Source organism: Gobio gobio (assembly GCF_949357685.1).
Source record: "Gobio gobio genome assembly, chromosome: 22".
Taxonomy (NCBI): Eukaryota; Metazoa; Chordata; class Actinopteri; order Cypriniformes; family Gobionidae; genus Gobio; species Gobio gobio.
Window position 1 is genome coordinate 41,744,704 of NC_137118.1, and position 16,352 is coordinate 41,761,055.

At 37.9% G+C, this 16,352-nt stretch overlaps 1 protein-coding gene across 4 annotated transcripts in view; it reads left to right on the plus strand.

Annotated features, from left to right (window-relative positions):
• Positions 1-16,352, plus strand: part of ogdhb (oxoglutarate dehydrogenase b) — a 29,272-nt gene that overhangs the window by 4,169 nt on the left and 8,751 nt on the right. Inside the window, exons 1-8 of one of the 4 annotated variants that reach the window (XM_079804995.1) lie at positions 1,195-1,343; positions 2,267-2,663; positions 6,738-6,926; positions 11,276-11,378; positions 13,431-13,475; positions 14,856-14,971; positions 15,137-15,291; positions 16,118-16,264. In XM_079804995.1, coding sequence (XP_079661121.1) covers positions 2,433-2,663; positions 6,738-6,926; positions 11,276-11,378; positions 13,431-13,475; positions 14,856-14,971; positions 15,137-15,291; positions 16,118-16,264 — 986 coding nt within the window. In that variant the 5' untranslated portion in view covers positions 1,195-1,343; positions 2,267-2,432. Of the gene's footprint in view, positions 1-1,194; positions 1,344-2,266; positions 2,664-6,737; positions 6,927-11,011; positions 11,106-11,275; positions 11,379-13,430; positions 13,476-14,855; positions 14,972-15,136; positions 15,292-16,117; positions 16,265-16,352 lie in introns of those variants that run through there. The other 3 variants (XM_079804998.1, XM_079804996.1, XM_079804997.1) reach the window with 3 other exon arrangements.

A 16,352-nucleotide genomic window follows, 5' to 3' on the forward strand; every position in this document is an offset into this window, starting at 1 on the left:
AGCATGCTGTCTTGTACATCGAAATCCATTATACACTGTAAAAAATTGAAACGGAAAATGTAGTTACTGGTTATTTTCTGACAGGACATTATCCAACAATTTTACGGAAACTTCTGTCAACATTTAAAACACAACCAAATACAATGCTTAATTCAAAATACATGTAAAACACCTGTAAAAAACCAATATGAAAAATGTCTTCATATTTATACAGTAGGTTGTGCCCTATTTTTAAGTTGTTGTTGTTGTTGTTGTTTTTTTTACAGTGGAATTAAACTACTCATCTATTCTTAAGGTTTTCACTATTTCATATTTATTGCTATCAGATCGATGAATCACATCTAACATAAGTTTTTGTTCATATACTATATGTGTGTATGTATGTATGTATATGTATATATATATATATATATATATATATATATATATATATATATATATATATATATATATATATATATATATATATATATATATATATATATATATATATGGGCTATTTAAACATATTATTATAGACTTTTATCAACTTATATGTTAGATGTGATCGCGATTAATCGATTTGACAGCAAACTTATATATGGTAAAGTATACTAAAGTTTATTCAAGTTTATATTCTTTTCAAGCATCAGTTAAAACAAGTTTCAAAACAAATGACAATATAGATCTTTTAAAAAGTTTAAAGGTCCAAATCTGTCTGGATCCATGAAGGTTTTCCTGAAATCTTCCAGAAAATTACATATTGTAATTTGCTCTTATTTGTGTGTATGTTTCTGATACTTTAGGAACAAATTTGCTGAAGAACATCCACAAAACCCTTACAACAAGTACTGTGGTAACATATATAGTAGTAGTAATGGTAATATTTCATAATTAATGCTTGACTGTAGGCTACTATGAACCTAACTTAACGAATTATCACTTGGATATCATGGTATCGGTAGAATATTCTTGGTAGAGTATTCCAGAGTACTTCTAAGAATAGGTCCAAGCCGGTTTAAGCTAGTCATTAGCTGGTCCATGCTGGTTATAACCACTGTACTTTTCTTTTCTTTTTTTGATCAATTATTTTCATAATAAAATAAATAAATGCATGCTGTATTATTGTTACATTCCAAAATGTATAGGGGGAATAAAGTTACCGCAACTCCTTGCGTCGTGCCGTTGACGTCATGCGCGCTCGTGACGCAAAGCAGTGCTCGCGCTGCCTAGAAACGAGCGACTCATTTATCTGAATACGAGCCGCCACGAGACGCATCCTGCTCCGGATATCTCGCACGTTCTCTTTCAAATTATATAGTTTATGATATCAAACTACACTTTATGAATCTCCTGCTTTGAGGGTAAGTATTTGAATCGCTTGTATCTATTTTTTCGCCTCTCTTTTTGGCGTTTTAATGTTCCTGTCAGTGAGGCGTTAGCGAGTCACTTCTGCATCAGTCAGCAACCTCACCGGTACTGAGGAGAAAACTCTTTAATGAGACACATTTAATGGTACATTTGTTATTAGAGCTGTATAATGCGCTATTTTAATCTCGCCCACTCGTCGCATTAATCGGTTTTAACGGACGTTTGAAGGTTTATGGAGAGTTTTGCTTTTAGCTCGAGTTAACGTTAGCTGAAGCTAGCCGGTGTGCTCCGTTACTCTGAAACATTATCTGCTGACAAGAGATTAAACTCTTATTAATAACTTAATAGTGACTCTTTCGCTCTGTATCTTCATTTCAAGCCATATTTGTTTAGCTTATAGGGTAATAAGAGCCTCTATGCCACAGTCATTGAAAGTTAACATCAGCAATTCATTATTATAAGAAACGTTTTTGTAATTATTTATTCTCAAGCTAATACCTTAAACTTAAAGCGGTACTATTTACTTGTTTGTAAATTACCGTTTCTATTTCCATTAAGGAGAAAAGAGATTTACTGTACACTTGTAAGGTTACAGCCTCATGCAACATGAGTTCAAGTGTCTTGTTTATGCAGGGTTTGAACTTCCTTATTGCAGAAATGCCAGTTGTTTTGAGACATGGGTGTCATTTCGAGTGTTTCAGGGTTTAAAAATGCTGTTCTGCATGCATATAATCATAGTATACATAATATACATATTTCATAAAATTAAGGACAGCTCACCTATGGAATGAATCCTTTGCATGACTACTGAGCAAAAAGGCACAAAAGCATGCTATTCATTTCTCAACATTTACTGTTGCCAAAATGTCATCTTATTGATTTTTCACTGACATGCTTCATTTGGTGGTTTCTTCAGCTTCCTGGGACTGGCAGGATTTCGAACAGGCCTTGAGTGGACAAGTAGGAGGACAAACAACTTTCATTAAAGGAACACGTCCAGGATCTGTTGGATTCAGTGCTGCGGGGAGCTTTCATTCTCCTGGTTGGTTTGGAGAGGCGGTGGAGCTGTTTTATAGACTGCGATGCATCGCTTAAGGACTTGCGCTGCACGGCTGCGGCCGTTCACAGCCTCTCAAAGTGCTCAAAGTTTCTCACAACAGAGGACAGTGGCACCCGGGGCCCTAAGGACGTTTCAGCCCTTTAGGTGCTACACGGCCCCTGTGGCCGCTGAGCCTTTTCTTAATGGGACAAGCTCCAACTATGTGGAGGAGATGTACTATGCATGGCTGGAGAACCCCAAGAGTGTGCACAAGGTAAGACACCGGATTTAGCGTAGACTAGGATTTTGATAAGAAATTCTGGCTAATTTGGTCCAGGAATTTGTAGATGGATCAAAGCACAATATCACAGGTAAGATGCGTAAATTCGACATGAAACTGAAGTTGCAATAGTTCTTTCTTCCCTTATTGTGACGCATATCCAAGTGAAACGGCAGGGCTAATGGAATTGATTGGGTCGTTGTTGTTTCCTATTGGTCGATGTCATGTGAGTGACAGGTTGTACCGCCCTCGCACCAGTAAACAAACACGTCATCAGAGAAGTGATGGCGCTGCAAAATGGAGGGGAGGTTATTTTGAATAAAGGTTACGACGGCACATTAATTAAAAAAAATATTGTGAACGATTAATGAGTGCATGTTGTACTACAGAAATTTTTTTTGTCTTCATAATTTTTCACCACAATGTAATAATATACTCCGCCTCTCAAATGACTTTCCTTTTTGGTCTTTAATTCCATTTAAAGGTGGTGTAAGAATGCACCGAAATTACATTTCTTGGCCGAAGCCGAATAATAATAAAACACTTGGCCGAAGCCGAATACCGAATGCGGAAATACCGAATTTGTATAAATTAAATAGTAAAAATTAGCTTTTTACTATTTTGTCGTGCTTTTTTATTTTAAGAAAAATAAATTACAAAATTACAATTTAAAAATGTATTTAGCACTGAAATTTTTTTTAGCATTCCAGCAGACAAAAAAATATATATATATGTTTTTTTTATTTGGCCATTTTATGCCATCTAATCTTATCTTTGGCCTATTATGCCTACAGGTATCATAATCACATCACTGTGCTTCTGAAATCACTCAGGGTGCTCTACTAAAGTGCAGATGTAGGCTAAGCTACGGCTCCACCACAGCACCCCAGCACAGTACAGGGAGACATTTAACATAATATTTTTTTAAATTCTAAATATTTCTATGAATCTGTTAGTCTGCCTATACATTGCTTTAATGCGTTACTATTTCACTTCCGAAACTTTGCACCGTGCAATTGGCCAATTTCGGTTGCTGAAATCAGTGTAGGAGCAGTTCTCATGTTATTGTTATATAAACCCATTTCTTTCTTTTGTGGTGTACAAAAATAGAAGACATAATAAAAGGAGCCCATATGACTTTTGCACAAGTTTTAATCTTGAAAAATCATGACAGGTTCATGGAAAATGAAACATGAATTTTTCAGTCAGATTTTTAGAAATGAATGAGTTGATTCAGTTCACAAGAGGAACTTCTTTGATCTTCAAGGTTATACTTGAGGACGTCCGCGTTTCATAATGTGACTTTAGTTCCCCTCTCAGACAGTAAGCTTAGCTTTGCAGGGCTGTTACGTAAGGCTTTTCTTTTCCATGACATGCCCTTGTCTAGTTTCCTGGATGTGGAAATCAATGTTATATTATATATGTGTTGAATGTATCATACTGAAACATTCTAAGTGCAGTGGTCAAACCTGCTGTGTTATTACCCTTTCATTTAGTTCTTTATCTTTTCAGTCTTTGAACGACACACTTCAGCATACCTTTAGCATACCTTTAGACAGACAGTTGTGATTGTTCATGACATTTATAAAAATTAGCTTGAACTATTTTGACCTTTTTTGAAGACTGAGTGACAGTAAAAATAAAGGACACACAAGTGATTCTAAAGTGATTTTAAAGCTGCAGTCCGTAACTTTTTAATAGTAACCGTAACGGTTTAATAAACAGAACTGCATGTGTCTTGCGGAAGAACATTGCAGCCGGAGCTACTTCTCTCTGTTTATGTCTATGGCGAGTCACGCAGGGACTGTGCTCCTCCGCAGCGGTTCCTACCAGTCTGGTCTGAAATAGTCCCAATATAAACACTAATTATAAGTGTACCATAATGATTCAGGGTAAGACAAAAACACGGTTTGGAAAATAGATTCATGTTGTACATTCTCATTATATAATTTTTGTAAAAAGGACAGCAGCTTTAAATAGGAAGGCAGAGATGAAGATAGCAAAATGCAGACGCCTGCGAAAGTTGTTTATTGTAGATAGAAGTACATAAAATCTGTTTAAAATTATGAAGAAAGTGCATAGTAGTGTTACACTACAGTACAGACTTCTCTCATGTGCCCTACTGCGGGACGATACTCCATCGGCTCTCTCAATTTAACTCTGAGCTCTTTAGCTCCTCAAAGCAGGAAAGCCTATTAGACAATTATCAGGTTAGTATGAGGTCATTTGTGATGTCATTGAATCACAATGACCTGATGTGCAGGTAAGTAGGCCCTCATGTGTAGAACCAGGTCAGATGTGCTGCTCTTTTTAGATTAGATTAGATTCAACTTTATTGTCATTACACAAGTACAAGTACAAGGCATCGAAATGCAGTTTAGGTCTAACCAGAAGTGCAATAGCAGCAAGTGCAGGATATACAACGTTTGCATAAGTGCAGGACATGGATATGTACTGAATATATATAAATATATCTATAAATAGAAAGATGGTTATTACTATAAACAGAATTTACACGTGAATATGTACAGTGAATAATATACAGATGGTTATTACTATAAACAGAATTTACAGGTGGATATGTACTATGAATATAATATAATATACAGATGGCTATTACTATAAACAGAATTTACAGGTGAATATGTACAGTGAATAATATACAGATGGCTATTACTATAAACAGAATTTTACAGATAGAGGTATACAATGATATGTTAGGCTAAAATGAGGAATATGGTAGTGGATTAAGGTAGTGCAATAAATTATGGACAGAAGCTATCCGAAAAAAAGTGTAAAAGTGCAGTGGAAAGTGATTGCATATTACAGTTAGAAGTACGGTGCAAAATGCAGATGTAAACAGTTGGTACTGTAAATAACAGTCGGCAGTGCAAATGAGCATAATCCAGTTACGGTGTGGTAGTGCAAAATGCATAAGTAAACAGTTGTTACTGTAATAAACAGTCGGTAGTGCAAATAACAAAGTGAAGGCGGATGAGGTAGGAGAGTTATCAGTATATGAGGGAAGTGGATCAACGGGGGTTTGAGTTCAGTAAAGAGACAGCTCTGGGGAAAAAACTGTTCTTTAGTCTGCTGGTCCTGGTCCGGTGGATCCTGAAACGCCTGCCGGAGGGCAGGAGAGAAAACAGTCTGTGGGCTGGGTGAGTGGAGTCCTTGAGGATGCTGCGAGCTCGATGCAGACAGCGTTTCCTCTGGATGTGCTCGATGGCAGGCAGTGGAGTCCCTGTGATGCGCTGGGCAGTTTTCACCACCCGCTGCAGTGCCTTGCGCTCCGCAACAGAGCAGCTCCCATACCACACTGCCACACAGTTGGTCAGGATGCTTTCTATTGCGCAGCGATAGAAGTTCACCAGGATAGCCGAGGAGAGCTGATTCTTCCTCAGTGTCCTCAGGAAGAAGAGGCGCTGGTGAGCCTTCTTGACCAGGCTGGAGGTGTTGGTCGTCCACGACATGTCCGCCGAGATGTGGATCCCCAGGAATTTGAAACTGGAGACACGTTCAACAGCCATTCCATTGATGTGGATGGTGTCGTGTGTGCCTCTTGACTCCTTCCTGAAGTTTTTTGTCCCTACATGAACCTAAATGATTTTAGATGATTGCATCTAAAGTCTTCGGTTATGCAATTAATCATCCAGCTTATCCAGTGAAGTTTTGCTTCTCGGCAAAGCAGTTTACTGAAATTTGTCCCTTTCCCACAGTTTAATCTAATGTGACCGCAGTTCCCATTCCCTCTTGTTTATAATTTCTTTGACTAACAATTATGTCTGGACAATTTTGCATCGTTTCATTGTGTTATCACACATAAAGCAATTGACTCCAAGCACAAATACAATATGCTTACAAAATTAATAATAATAATTTATATAATTTACAATAATATATTTGAATAAAGGGTGAAGATGTCAATTTTCCTAACCTAGTAATCACTGTATTTCAGGATTAGGCACAACCGAATTAGGTAAAACGAATTTTGCACAGCTCTTGAAATATTGTTATTGTTCTCTTACTTAATCTCTTACTTTGTACACTGTGCTCCTTTCTCAACAGTCATGGGACATCTTCTTCCGTAACGCCAATGCAGGCGCTCCCCCTGGCGCTGCCTACCAAAGTCCACCTCCATTTGGGGTGAGTCTCTCAGGACTCTCTCAGGCCCAGGCGCTGGTTGGAGCTCAGCCCAATGTGGAAAAACTTGTGGAAGACCACCTTGCTGTGCAATCCCTCATCCGTGCCTACCAGGTATGACGTTTGGAGGAAAGGACCCTTTAACTGCTACATGTTTCCCCTCAGCATACTGTTATACTTATAATTTCTGTATTTACACTACCGTTCAAAGGTTTGGGTTCAGTAAGTTCAGTTAAAGTCGCCCTGTACTCAATAATTCTATCCCTTAAAGGTGAACTATGTAAGATTTTTGCAGTAAAATATCCAAAAACCACTAGGCCAGTGTTATATATTTTGTTCAGTTGAGTACTTAGAATATCCCAAATGTTTCCAACTATTTGTAAATCGTGAGAAATTGCTATTTTAACCTAGGAACCGGGACGCGTGAGCTATGCGTTTGAGGGAGTCGCCTGTCGATTGCGTCATATCTGCGTCACCCTCGGTTTCCGGTTTTATTTAGCAGAAACGCTGTACTCTCACTGCAGTGTGAACAAGTGTCATAGCAGCCGCCGCGAGAACGTCATAACTTCCTTTTAAACACAATCAGATATATCTAATATAATAAACAGAGTTGCGTTACCTCATACTCATGACTGGAAAAGCGGAAGTGGCGCCGGCGACCGTGTCATAATAAAAGTCCTGCCGGCGACTATGCCATAATAACAGTCCCGCTCTTCAATCGCTCCTGCGGCCTTGCTCAGCTCCACAACACTCGGTCCTGCTCTGCTTCATACTACAGTAATGTTAATAATCGCATCCATGAACATGATTTCTGCCCGAGTCCTATCCTGACTCTTTTCCACCGGCTGTGAGGTGAAGACCACATGACCCAAGATTCTGCGCTCAAACGTGGAGTCATCAAACTACGCCTTTGTTTTGAACAGGCGACCCCTAGTGGACGGAAAAGTTACATTGTGCAGCTTTAAAACTCATCTTTGATCATCAAAATTACACTTATTTCCTGTGAAAAAAAATGTATTCATGCCTTAAAATAGCTTGAATGTATCTCTACACCCTTGCATACGTGGAACCATGAATATGCAACTTATCCCCGCCTCCACTTACTCACATGAGCTCAGAGATCCACTCTCTCAACTTTACTTAAGTTACTGTAGTAAACGCTGCACAATGGTAATGCTCTTTACAACGTCGGACACATAACGGTAATTAATATGATTAGCCTTTTGCTTGGCTACGTTATCAAACAGCTAATAATCTGTTGCTAATGTTACACAAACATGTTCTTGTTACCATCTCAGTCTGCCTTTTAAAAATCAGTATCCTTAGAAACGCTTTGAACATCATAAAACATCACTGGAGAAAGGCATATACTGTAGTTCATCATAATATACATCATATGGGATCACCTTCGCAGTATAGTAATGATGATATGCTAAAGCCTGCTGGCACGTTGATGTGATTGGTTACAAGGCAGTTTATGACGTAAGAAACTATCGATTTCAAGCCACGTTTTTGAGATTGTCTTTGGTTCAATGGACTTTTAATGAGAAAATATGGTTTGTTTTCAAGCATATTAAAAACACCACAGACATATAAACAACATTAAAAACTTTTAACGGGGTCTTGAAGCAGACGCATTAAATTGATCACAAGTGACAGTAAAGACATTACAAAAGATTTCTATTTCAAATAAAGGCAAATAAATGTTCTTTTAAACGTTCTACTGTTCAAAGATGGATCACAGTTTCCACAAAAATATTAAGCAGCACAATTGTTGATAATAATGATAATAAAACATTGATGTAAAAATGTTTATTGACCACCAAATCAGCATATTAGGATGATTTATGAAGGGTCATGTGACACTGAAGACTTTGCCATAACAGGAATAAATTGATCAAATATATAAAAATAATTAATTGTAATACTATTTCAGAATATTACAGTTTTTGATCAAATAAATGCAGTCTTGGTGAGCATAAAAGGCTTCTTTCAAAAATATGAAAAATTCTTACCAAGCCCAAACTCTTGAACGATAGTCTACATTTGTGTTATTTCATTGTTTTGATGACTTAACTGTTATATTAAACATTGTAAAAGGTTAAAGAACAAGTAAGTGTTCCCTTTTGGCTGGTAATGAATGTCAACACTCCCTAAATATAATGCCCTTCCTTCCAAACTGTCCATGTTTCAATCATATATTTCTGGTCTAAAACATTGGATAAAGTAGATGAGGCCTTTGTGATCCTCAAACGCAATCTTTTTTCCGTAAAGCTCCACAGAATTGAACTGAATATTCACATATTCGCCCCTCACATATTTTTTAAAATGTATTCATTAAAAAGCTAGGTCCCTTTTAATATTAATGCTATTAAGTGTATTAATAATATTAATATTATTAATATTAAGTGCCTTGAAGGGTTAGTTCACCCAAAAATTAAAATTCTGTCATTAATTTCTCACGTTGCTCCAAACCCGTAAGACCTTCGTTCATCTTCGGAACACAAAAAGAAGATATTTTTGATGAAATCCGAGAGCTCTCTGACCACTCTATAGACAGCAATTGAATTAGCTCTTTCAAGGCCCAGAAATGAAGTAAAAACTAGGGCTGTAATCAACCAAAGAAAATCTTGGTCGACTGAAGTCCTGAAATTTTCGACTAAAAATCGACAAAAAATGACGTTAGGAAAAAAAAGCTTAAATTAATTAGCTGCGCACTGTGCGCAGTACTTGGTAGCCTTGTTGTCTGCCTAAATGAATTATAAAGAAACTTTAAAAACTAGTAGGCTATTTGCAGAATATTAAATAGTTTTTGAGCTGATTATTTTGCACTGAACGTGCACCTGCGCAATATCACAGCCTATGATTTCCAAAAATATAGTACTGTTATCAACTAGTGACATCATCACAAGAACTTTTGAGGAATATTTAACATAATTTAGACAATTGTTTTTGTCATATGTATTATAATAACTGACAGACAGTATCATTTCAGCCGCTCTGTGCAGCTCGAACATATAGAGCTCAGCTGAGTTCAGCTTCGCGGCTGAGACACGAATAGACTATTAACTTAAAGCTTTTACTCTTAAACACAAAAGGCACGTCCACTTTAATAAAAAAGTAATATTTATTAAACAAGCCAGATCAAGAGCAGAAAAAACGCTCTCACAATTAATTAAATAAATAATAAACAGAAAACTAGCATTCTTCAATCTGTCTCTCTTCTCCAGTGGGTTGGGCTAATCCAAAAGAAGTGGAAACAATGGGGGTGTTCTGAAGTCTGTTACCAGTGAAACAGGGCTGCTCTGAAACCACCCCCATTAGCAATTAGTGCTTTCCACCTGATGAAATGAACGCGGCAAAACTGACAGTACAGATCCACTTAGCGCGGTGTTGTGACGCTTCCCCTCATGTGTATGTTGATGGGCGTTCCTCAAGTTTACCGCTATGGGCGTGCGTTTAAGCCAGTGGGGAATAAAAAACAAAGGACCAGCGAGAGACTTCTCTTCGCCTGTGGGTTGGGCTAATCCAAAAGAAGTGAAAACAATGGGGGTGTTCTGAAGGCAGACTGTTACCTGTGAAACAGGGGTGCTCTGAAAACACCCCCATTATCAATTAGTGCTTTCCACCTGATGAAATGAACGCGGCGCGGCAAAACTGATGAAATGAACGCAGCAAAACTAATGAAATGAACGCGGCAAAAAATCGACCAATCAGAATTTTGGTCGAGCCAGAACGTATCGACTAATAATCGACTAATCGACTGGGAGATTACAGCCCTAGTAAAAACATTGTTAAAATTGTCCATGTGGCTACAGTGGTTCAACCTTAAATTAATGAAGCGATGAGAATACTTTTTGTGCGCAAAAAACAAACAAAAATAACGACTTTTCAACTATTTCTTCTAGCCTTTGTGAGATTCTTACACTGTTGACGCAGTGTAAACAGTGCAGCGCTTCCAGAACTCCGGCTTACCATTGGCCGACGCTGTTCACGTGAGCACCACGACGCATGCGCACAAGTCGTTCTGCCGTAGAACTAGGAAGCACTGCACTGTTTACACAGCGTAAGAGTCTCAGGGCGAGTAATTCATGACAGAATTTTCATTTATGGGTGAACCAACCCTTTAATAAGGACAATGAATCTGTGTTTGTTTGCACTCCTCTGTTAGCTTGTAAGTGCTGTTGCCTTGTTCACAGGTCAGAGGTCATCATATAGCCAAACTTGACCCTTTGGGTGTCAGTTGTGTAAATTTTGACAATGCCCCGCTATCTGTCGGGTTCCATCAATCTGGTGAGACCTGCTTGTGGTGTTCAGTGTAATTGCAAGTGTACTCATTCAGTGTGTTAACATTGCTCTTTGTCCCTCTGTCCCTGTTCGTCTGTCATCTCTCTTCTTTGGGTCCTTCCTTCCCCTCTTTTTCCTCATCTATCTGTACGTCTTATTCCTGGAACTCCCTGCAGATTCGGGGGCACCACGTTGCACAGCTGGATCCTCTCGGAATTATGGATGCAGATCTCGATTCGTGTGTCCCTGCAGATATAATCACATCCTCTGATAAACTTGGTGAGGTTTTGCTTCGGTGTTGGAGAGTGATTGAATCTTTTTATGTGGCATGGCTTGTTTTTGTGCTGTTCAACACTCCTGTGCTGTGTGTGTCCTCCACCCTTACCTGAAGCATGCATGTGGTCCAGACCTGTTTGGATATTTGCAATGGGTCAAATTTAAACACGCAGCAGTGAGTGTTGTTTGTATGTAGGTTCAACAATATATAAACATTACCTGGGAAATGTGATATCGGACACGATGGCCTTGTTCCAAAACCTAGCTACCAATGCTCAGTTGATTACAATGGAGCAATACTGTAATAAGTCCATATATGCATATAGAACACATATATTAGGTCAAATTATGCATTTATTAAATGGACCTTACATATACACACTACTGCTCTAAAGATTTTTTTATATTTTGCTCACTAAGGCTGCATTTATTTGAGCAAAGATGCAGTAAAACAGTAATAGTAATGTATTATTACAGATTAAAATAACTTTTTTCTATTTGAATACATTTTAAAATGTAATTTATTCTTGAATTTTCCAATTTAATGCATCCTTGCTGAATATAAATATACAGTATAATAAACACTGTATATAAAAAATCTTACTGATCCAAAACTTTTTAATGGTAGTGTGTATATATAAATATATGATGCCTAAAAATGCTGTCCAAATTAAGTTTTGGATCAGAGCCTATCCGGTTGTACCTTATCACCGCATATCCTGCCCTCTGGCTTTGCCCATTGTAAATGATGTTTGCTCAAGTCTCACTGTTGACCTCAGATGTGTGTTTGTCGGTGTAGCACTACACTAGTGTCATGTTGTAGTTCCTCTTTCTCTCTTTGCCTTTTTCATATCCTCCCAGTTGCTCTTTATTGTACTGGTAACGCCTAGGCCTTTGCTCACTTCTCTGGATGCTGTGAATAGCAGTTGCTTTTTCTCATTGTATTGTGCACAAACTTTTTGTAGAGGTTTATTTGCATGCACACATTCAATTCAGTTGATTGGAAACCGTGCTCAGCAAGATTGTGGTTAGTTTACCATCAAAACAGTCAACACAACAATCTGAGAAATGTGAACCATCGGAATGCCTCACACAAGCTTATATATCTCATCAAATGTCATGACTCCTAATCTTCAGGTTCCTTCTGTCATGAACATATGTTAAAAAAAAAAGTTTTTAAAAATTGGTGTGGGTTATCTCATTATTATCACTTACACAGCCTGCAAATAAAACATTTTAATCAGTATTTTTGTCTTGTTTTCATAGTACAAATATCTTAACACCCTTTATATAAAATGCATTTATTTGAGAAGAAATATTACTCAGATGGTAAATGAGGACTTGTTTTTAGAAAATTAAATCTTGAATTAAATTGATTTCTTTCCTTACTGGAAAATGTTCTTGCTTTAAGCATAAACCTCAATAAATTGTATCATATGCTTACAAGACAAACCAGTCTGCCAGTAAGATGAGAAAAATTAACTTAATGTTTGATGTTGTTTAGATAATTTTTACTTCAAAACAAGACAAAAATACTGATGTGTAATGAAAATGTGTTTTGGCAGCGCAGTGTTCTGCTTTAGCAGACTTGGAATCAAAAGCAGTCAGAGAATCATTCAGATTCCAATTTTCACCATCCCAAACAAGCTTTGCTGTGTCCAATCTGTAACTTCCAATGGTCAATCATGATATTTTAGAGTAATTTTATCAATGGCAGGCTGATTGTCAATGAGCATCCAAAACTAGTGAGACGTCCGTCTGTACTTTATTGACAGTAGGGTTGCGCTATGTGAGGTGAGTGAGTTTTCTCTCTCTGACAGTGTCGGTTTTCCAGCACTGCATTGTTCTGCATTTCATTCAGTGGAAATGCTGCGCTCAGTGCTTTTTCTCAGAACACCTCACAGGTTCAGTTCATTTCATTGCGTGGTACAACAGAAAAAAAATCACTTTGTAACATTGGTCACGTCCACACCGGGGTCAAAATATATATATATATCTTTTTATTTTTATTTTATTTTTTTTTATTTTTTTATGTAATGCTTTTTGACTCCTCAGATGCAGCTGTTTTTAAAGCTTGTCTGTCTCCCCTTACAGCTGGAGGTATGAGGACTAGCTAGTGCATTTGAGTTAATAGCATTTTTAGAAGCAGTTCCCTGATCAAAAACCAGTGATTAAATACATTTAGAGTTGCTTTCTTTTTTAGCATTTAGTGGAACCCATGCCCCTGATTTTGCACATCCGAACATTGTCCTTAAGCCTAATCCAATAAAGCTGTCAGTACCTGAACACTTGAGCATGCTTTTTTGGTTTCCATGGACAGCTTTTTGTACCTTTATTCGGTATGTAACTTTAAACTGTCGTCAACTCTTAGCAGAAATGCATTATGTAACTTCACGTGGCACTGCACCGTTCTGGTCCTCTCAAGAGCCCCAGCTGGCATGTGTGGCGATTTCCCTCATTAACCTTGCCTAGGGTCTGTTTCTTACATAATGTCCTCATCTTCATGGAATGTTAGTTGTAGCCTCAGCGATTGAGTTTGAGGCTGTGACATGCTGTTAGACTCTCCCAAAGTCATCTTTGGTTGATTCCAGTTGGTAATGTCTGTGTTGATATAAACATCGCTATTATCAAGGTATTAGTTCTACATCGTGTGTTCTACAGAGATGAACGACGTTCGAATGTGATCTGAATTGTAGTATACAGAAAATAAAACCGACAAACATCTAGAGCCAAGAATATCACTTTTGACTTGACACACTATTTTATTTGCATTCTCGGTTTTGTCTTTGTTTGTTCTTGTCATCACGTTTCGTTTTACGTAAACTTGTTTTACTGGTGTTGCAAGAACACGTTTACATGCCTGCAGCCTCAAGGTACATTTTTTAATATATTTTGTGTGGATAAATAAACAGGAACAGCTCATGGGACACGTTGTGAATGAAGTGTTTTGACACACCTTGAGATCAAAGGTCAGAGCAGTCTGCTATGTGAGACTCATTGTAATGGCTCTAGTTTGCATTTCTGCGCATCAACCTTTTAGCCTTCATGTTTTGCAGATAAAAACACTCTTGCATCGCTTGTTAGTCAAAAAGAAAAGATATTAAATTGTACACTGACACATTTCTAGGTAAAATGTGCTTGTTCATCTGTAGCATCTCATGCATGCATTACCCCCGGTACTGGTGGAATGGGCTTAAATAGATCTGTTTTCCACCATCTTTCCTTTTCCATCCGCTAACACTGTAGGCTTAGCTTTTTCTGCATGTTCTGTGTCGTATGTGCATGAATGTGCTGTTAATTATTTACACTGTATGTTTTTATTAATACTTTTAAATCATGAAAATTGTTCCACATCCCTGCTTCCTCTAACGCATTTCCATTTTGTCTTCTGTGTTTACGTGTCGGTCGGATCCGCTGTGTTTTGTTTCGCTTGCCTATCCTCCCCCTTCCACATCCATGTGTTTGCATGTCTGCTGTCAGGCTTCTACGGACTGGAAGAAGCGGATCTGGATAAAGTTTTCCGGCTTCCAACCACTACCTTTATTGGGGGCAGTGAAAGTGCTCTTCCACTCAGGGAAATCATCCGGCGTTTAGAGGTGTGTACCCAAATATTTCCCCACTTGAGACGCATATAATGCAATGATATTTGGATATGAATGATATATTATAGAGCATCATTGCAGTACATACAGTACAAATTATTCAACATTATATAACAAAGTATAACATACAAAAACATGACTTCTCGCTGTACTATGCAGATGGCCTACTGTCAACACATCGGGGTGGAGTTCATGTTCATCAACGACCTGGAACAGTGCCAGTGGATCAGGCAGAAATTTGAGAAGCCTGGAGTGATGCAGTTTACTCTGGAAGAGAAGAGGACGCTACTGGCTCGTATGGTCCGCTCAACCAGGTCTGCCCCATGCCATAGTTTTCTGGAGACCTGAATGAATGATTTGCCATTCAAATTTAAGCACGGGCACACTTTAAGATAAAGCTTTCACAAAAGAGCAACTGACTTCATACATCCACTAACCTTGACACCAGTTGGTTAAAGGTCATTGAAGAAATGCAAGAAAAGGGAAGTTCGTTCTGAGAAAACTCTTGCGTCATTTGTGTAATTTTCCACTGAATGAAGCCCTAACTTGACACATCAATAAATCCACAGAACCACTCGTGCAAAAATGAATCCGTTTACTTGGTTAGCAACAAAAAATATAATCACAAGAATATTACAGAAAATAAAAATAAAAAAGGGGAGAGGGAGAGAAAAGGTAAAAAAAACTGAGGCTCCACTCTCTGCTTGCCTGACTCCGATAACTTCACAACTTCCCCTCACAATACTCATGAGAGTATTCCCAGCAATTAAAGGTGCATGAGGTTAAAGGTAAAAATGCAATAACAGTCCTCTATTCCAAAATATCACCAATGTAATATAAATGCACTCAAAATTATCCACACACATTTGAGAAAATTACACAATTAACTCCTTGCATTGCTGTAAATATTAACTGCATCAACCTGTAGATACTGTAAATATTCCCTTCAATTTCCTCCACATAAATGTATCATGTAAATTACTATTTAACGCATAAATTAAAATGATTTATCAACTGCATTTAGGCTCCTACAATTTGTTTCGCAGATGACACTTGCCTTGATATTGTGTTATCTTATGCAATAACATGGTTTTTAGTATGTTAAAGGATGTTTGTGAATGTTTGTAATGGTTTCCTCAGATTTGAGGAGTTCCTGCAGAGGAAGTGGTCGTCAGAGAAACGCTTTGGCCTGGAGGGATCCGATGCTCTCATTCCTGCACTCAAAACCATCATCGACAAATCCAGTGAGAATGGAGTGGAGAACGTTATTATGGGCATGCCACACAGGTAGAGGACCAAAATACTGAGTGATGTATTTTAATTAGGGAAGTACTTCAACATATGTAAGGCCAGTGAAACACGTCTGAATTGTCTG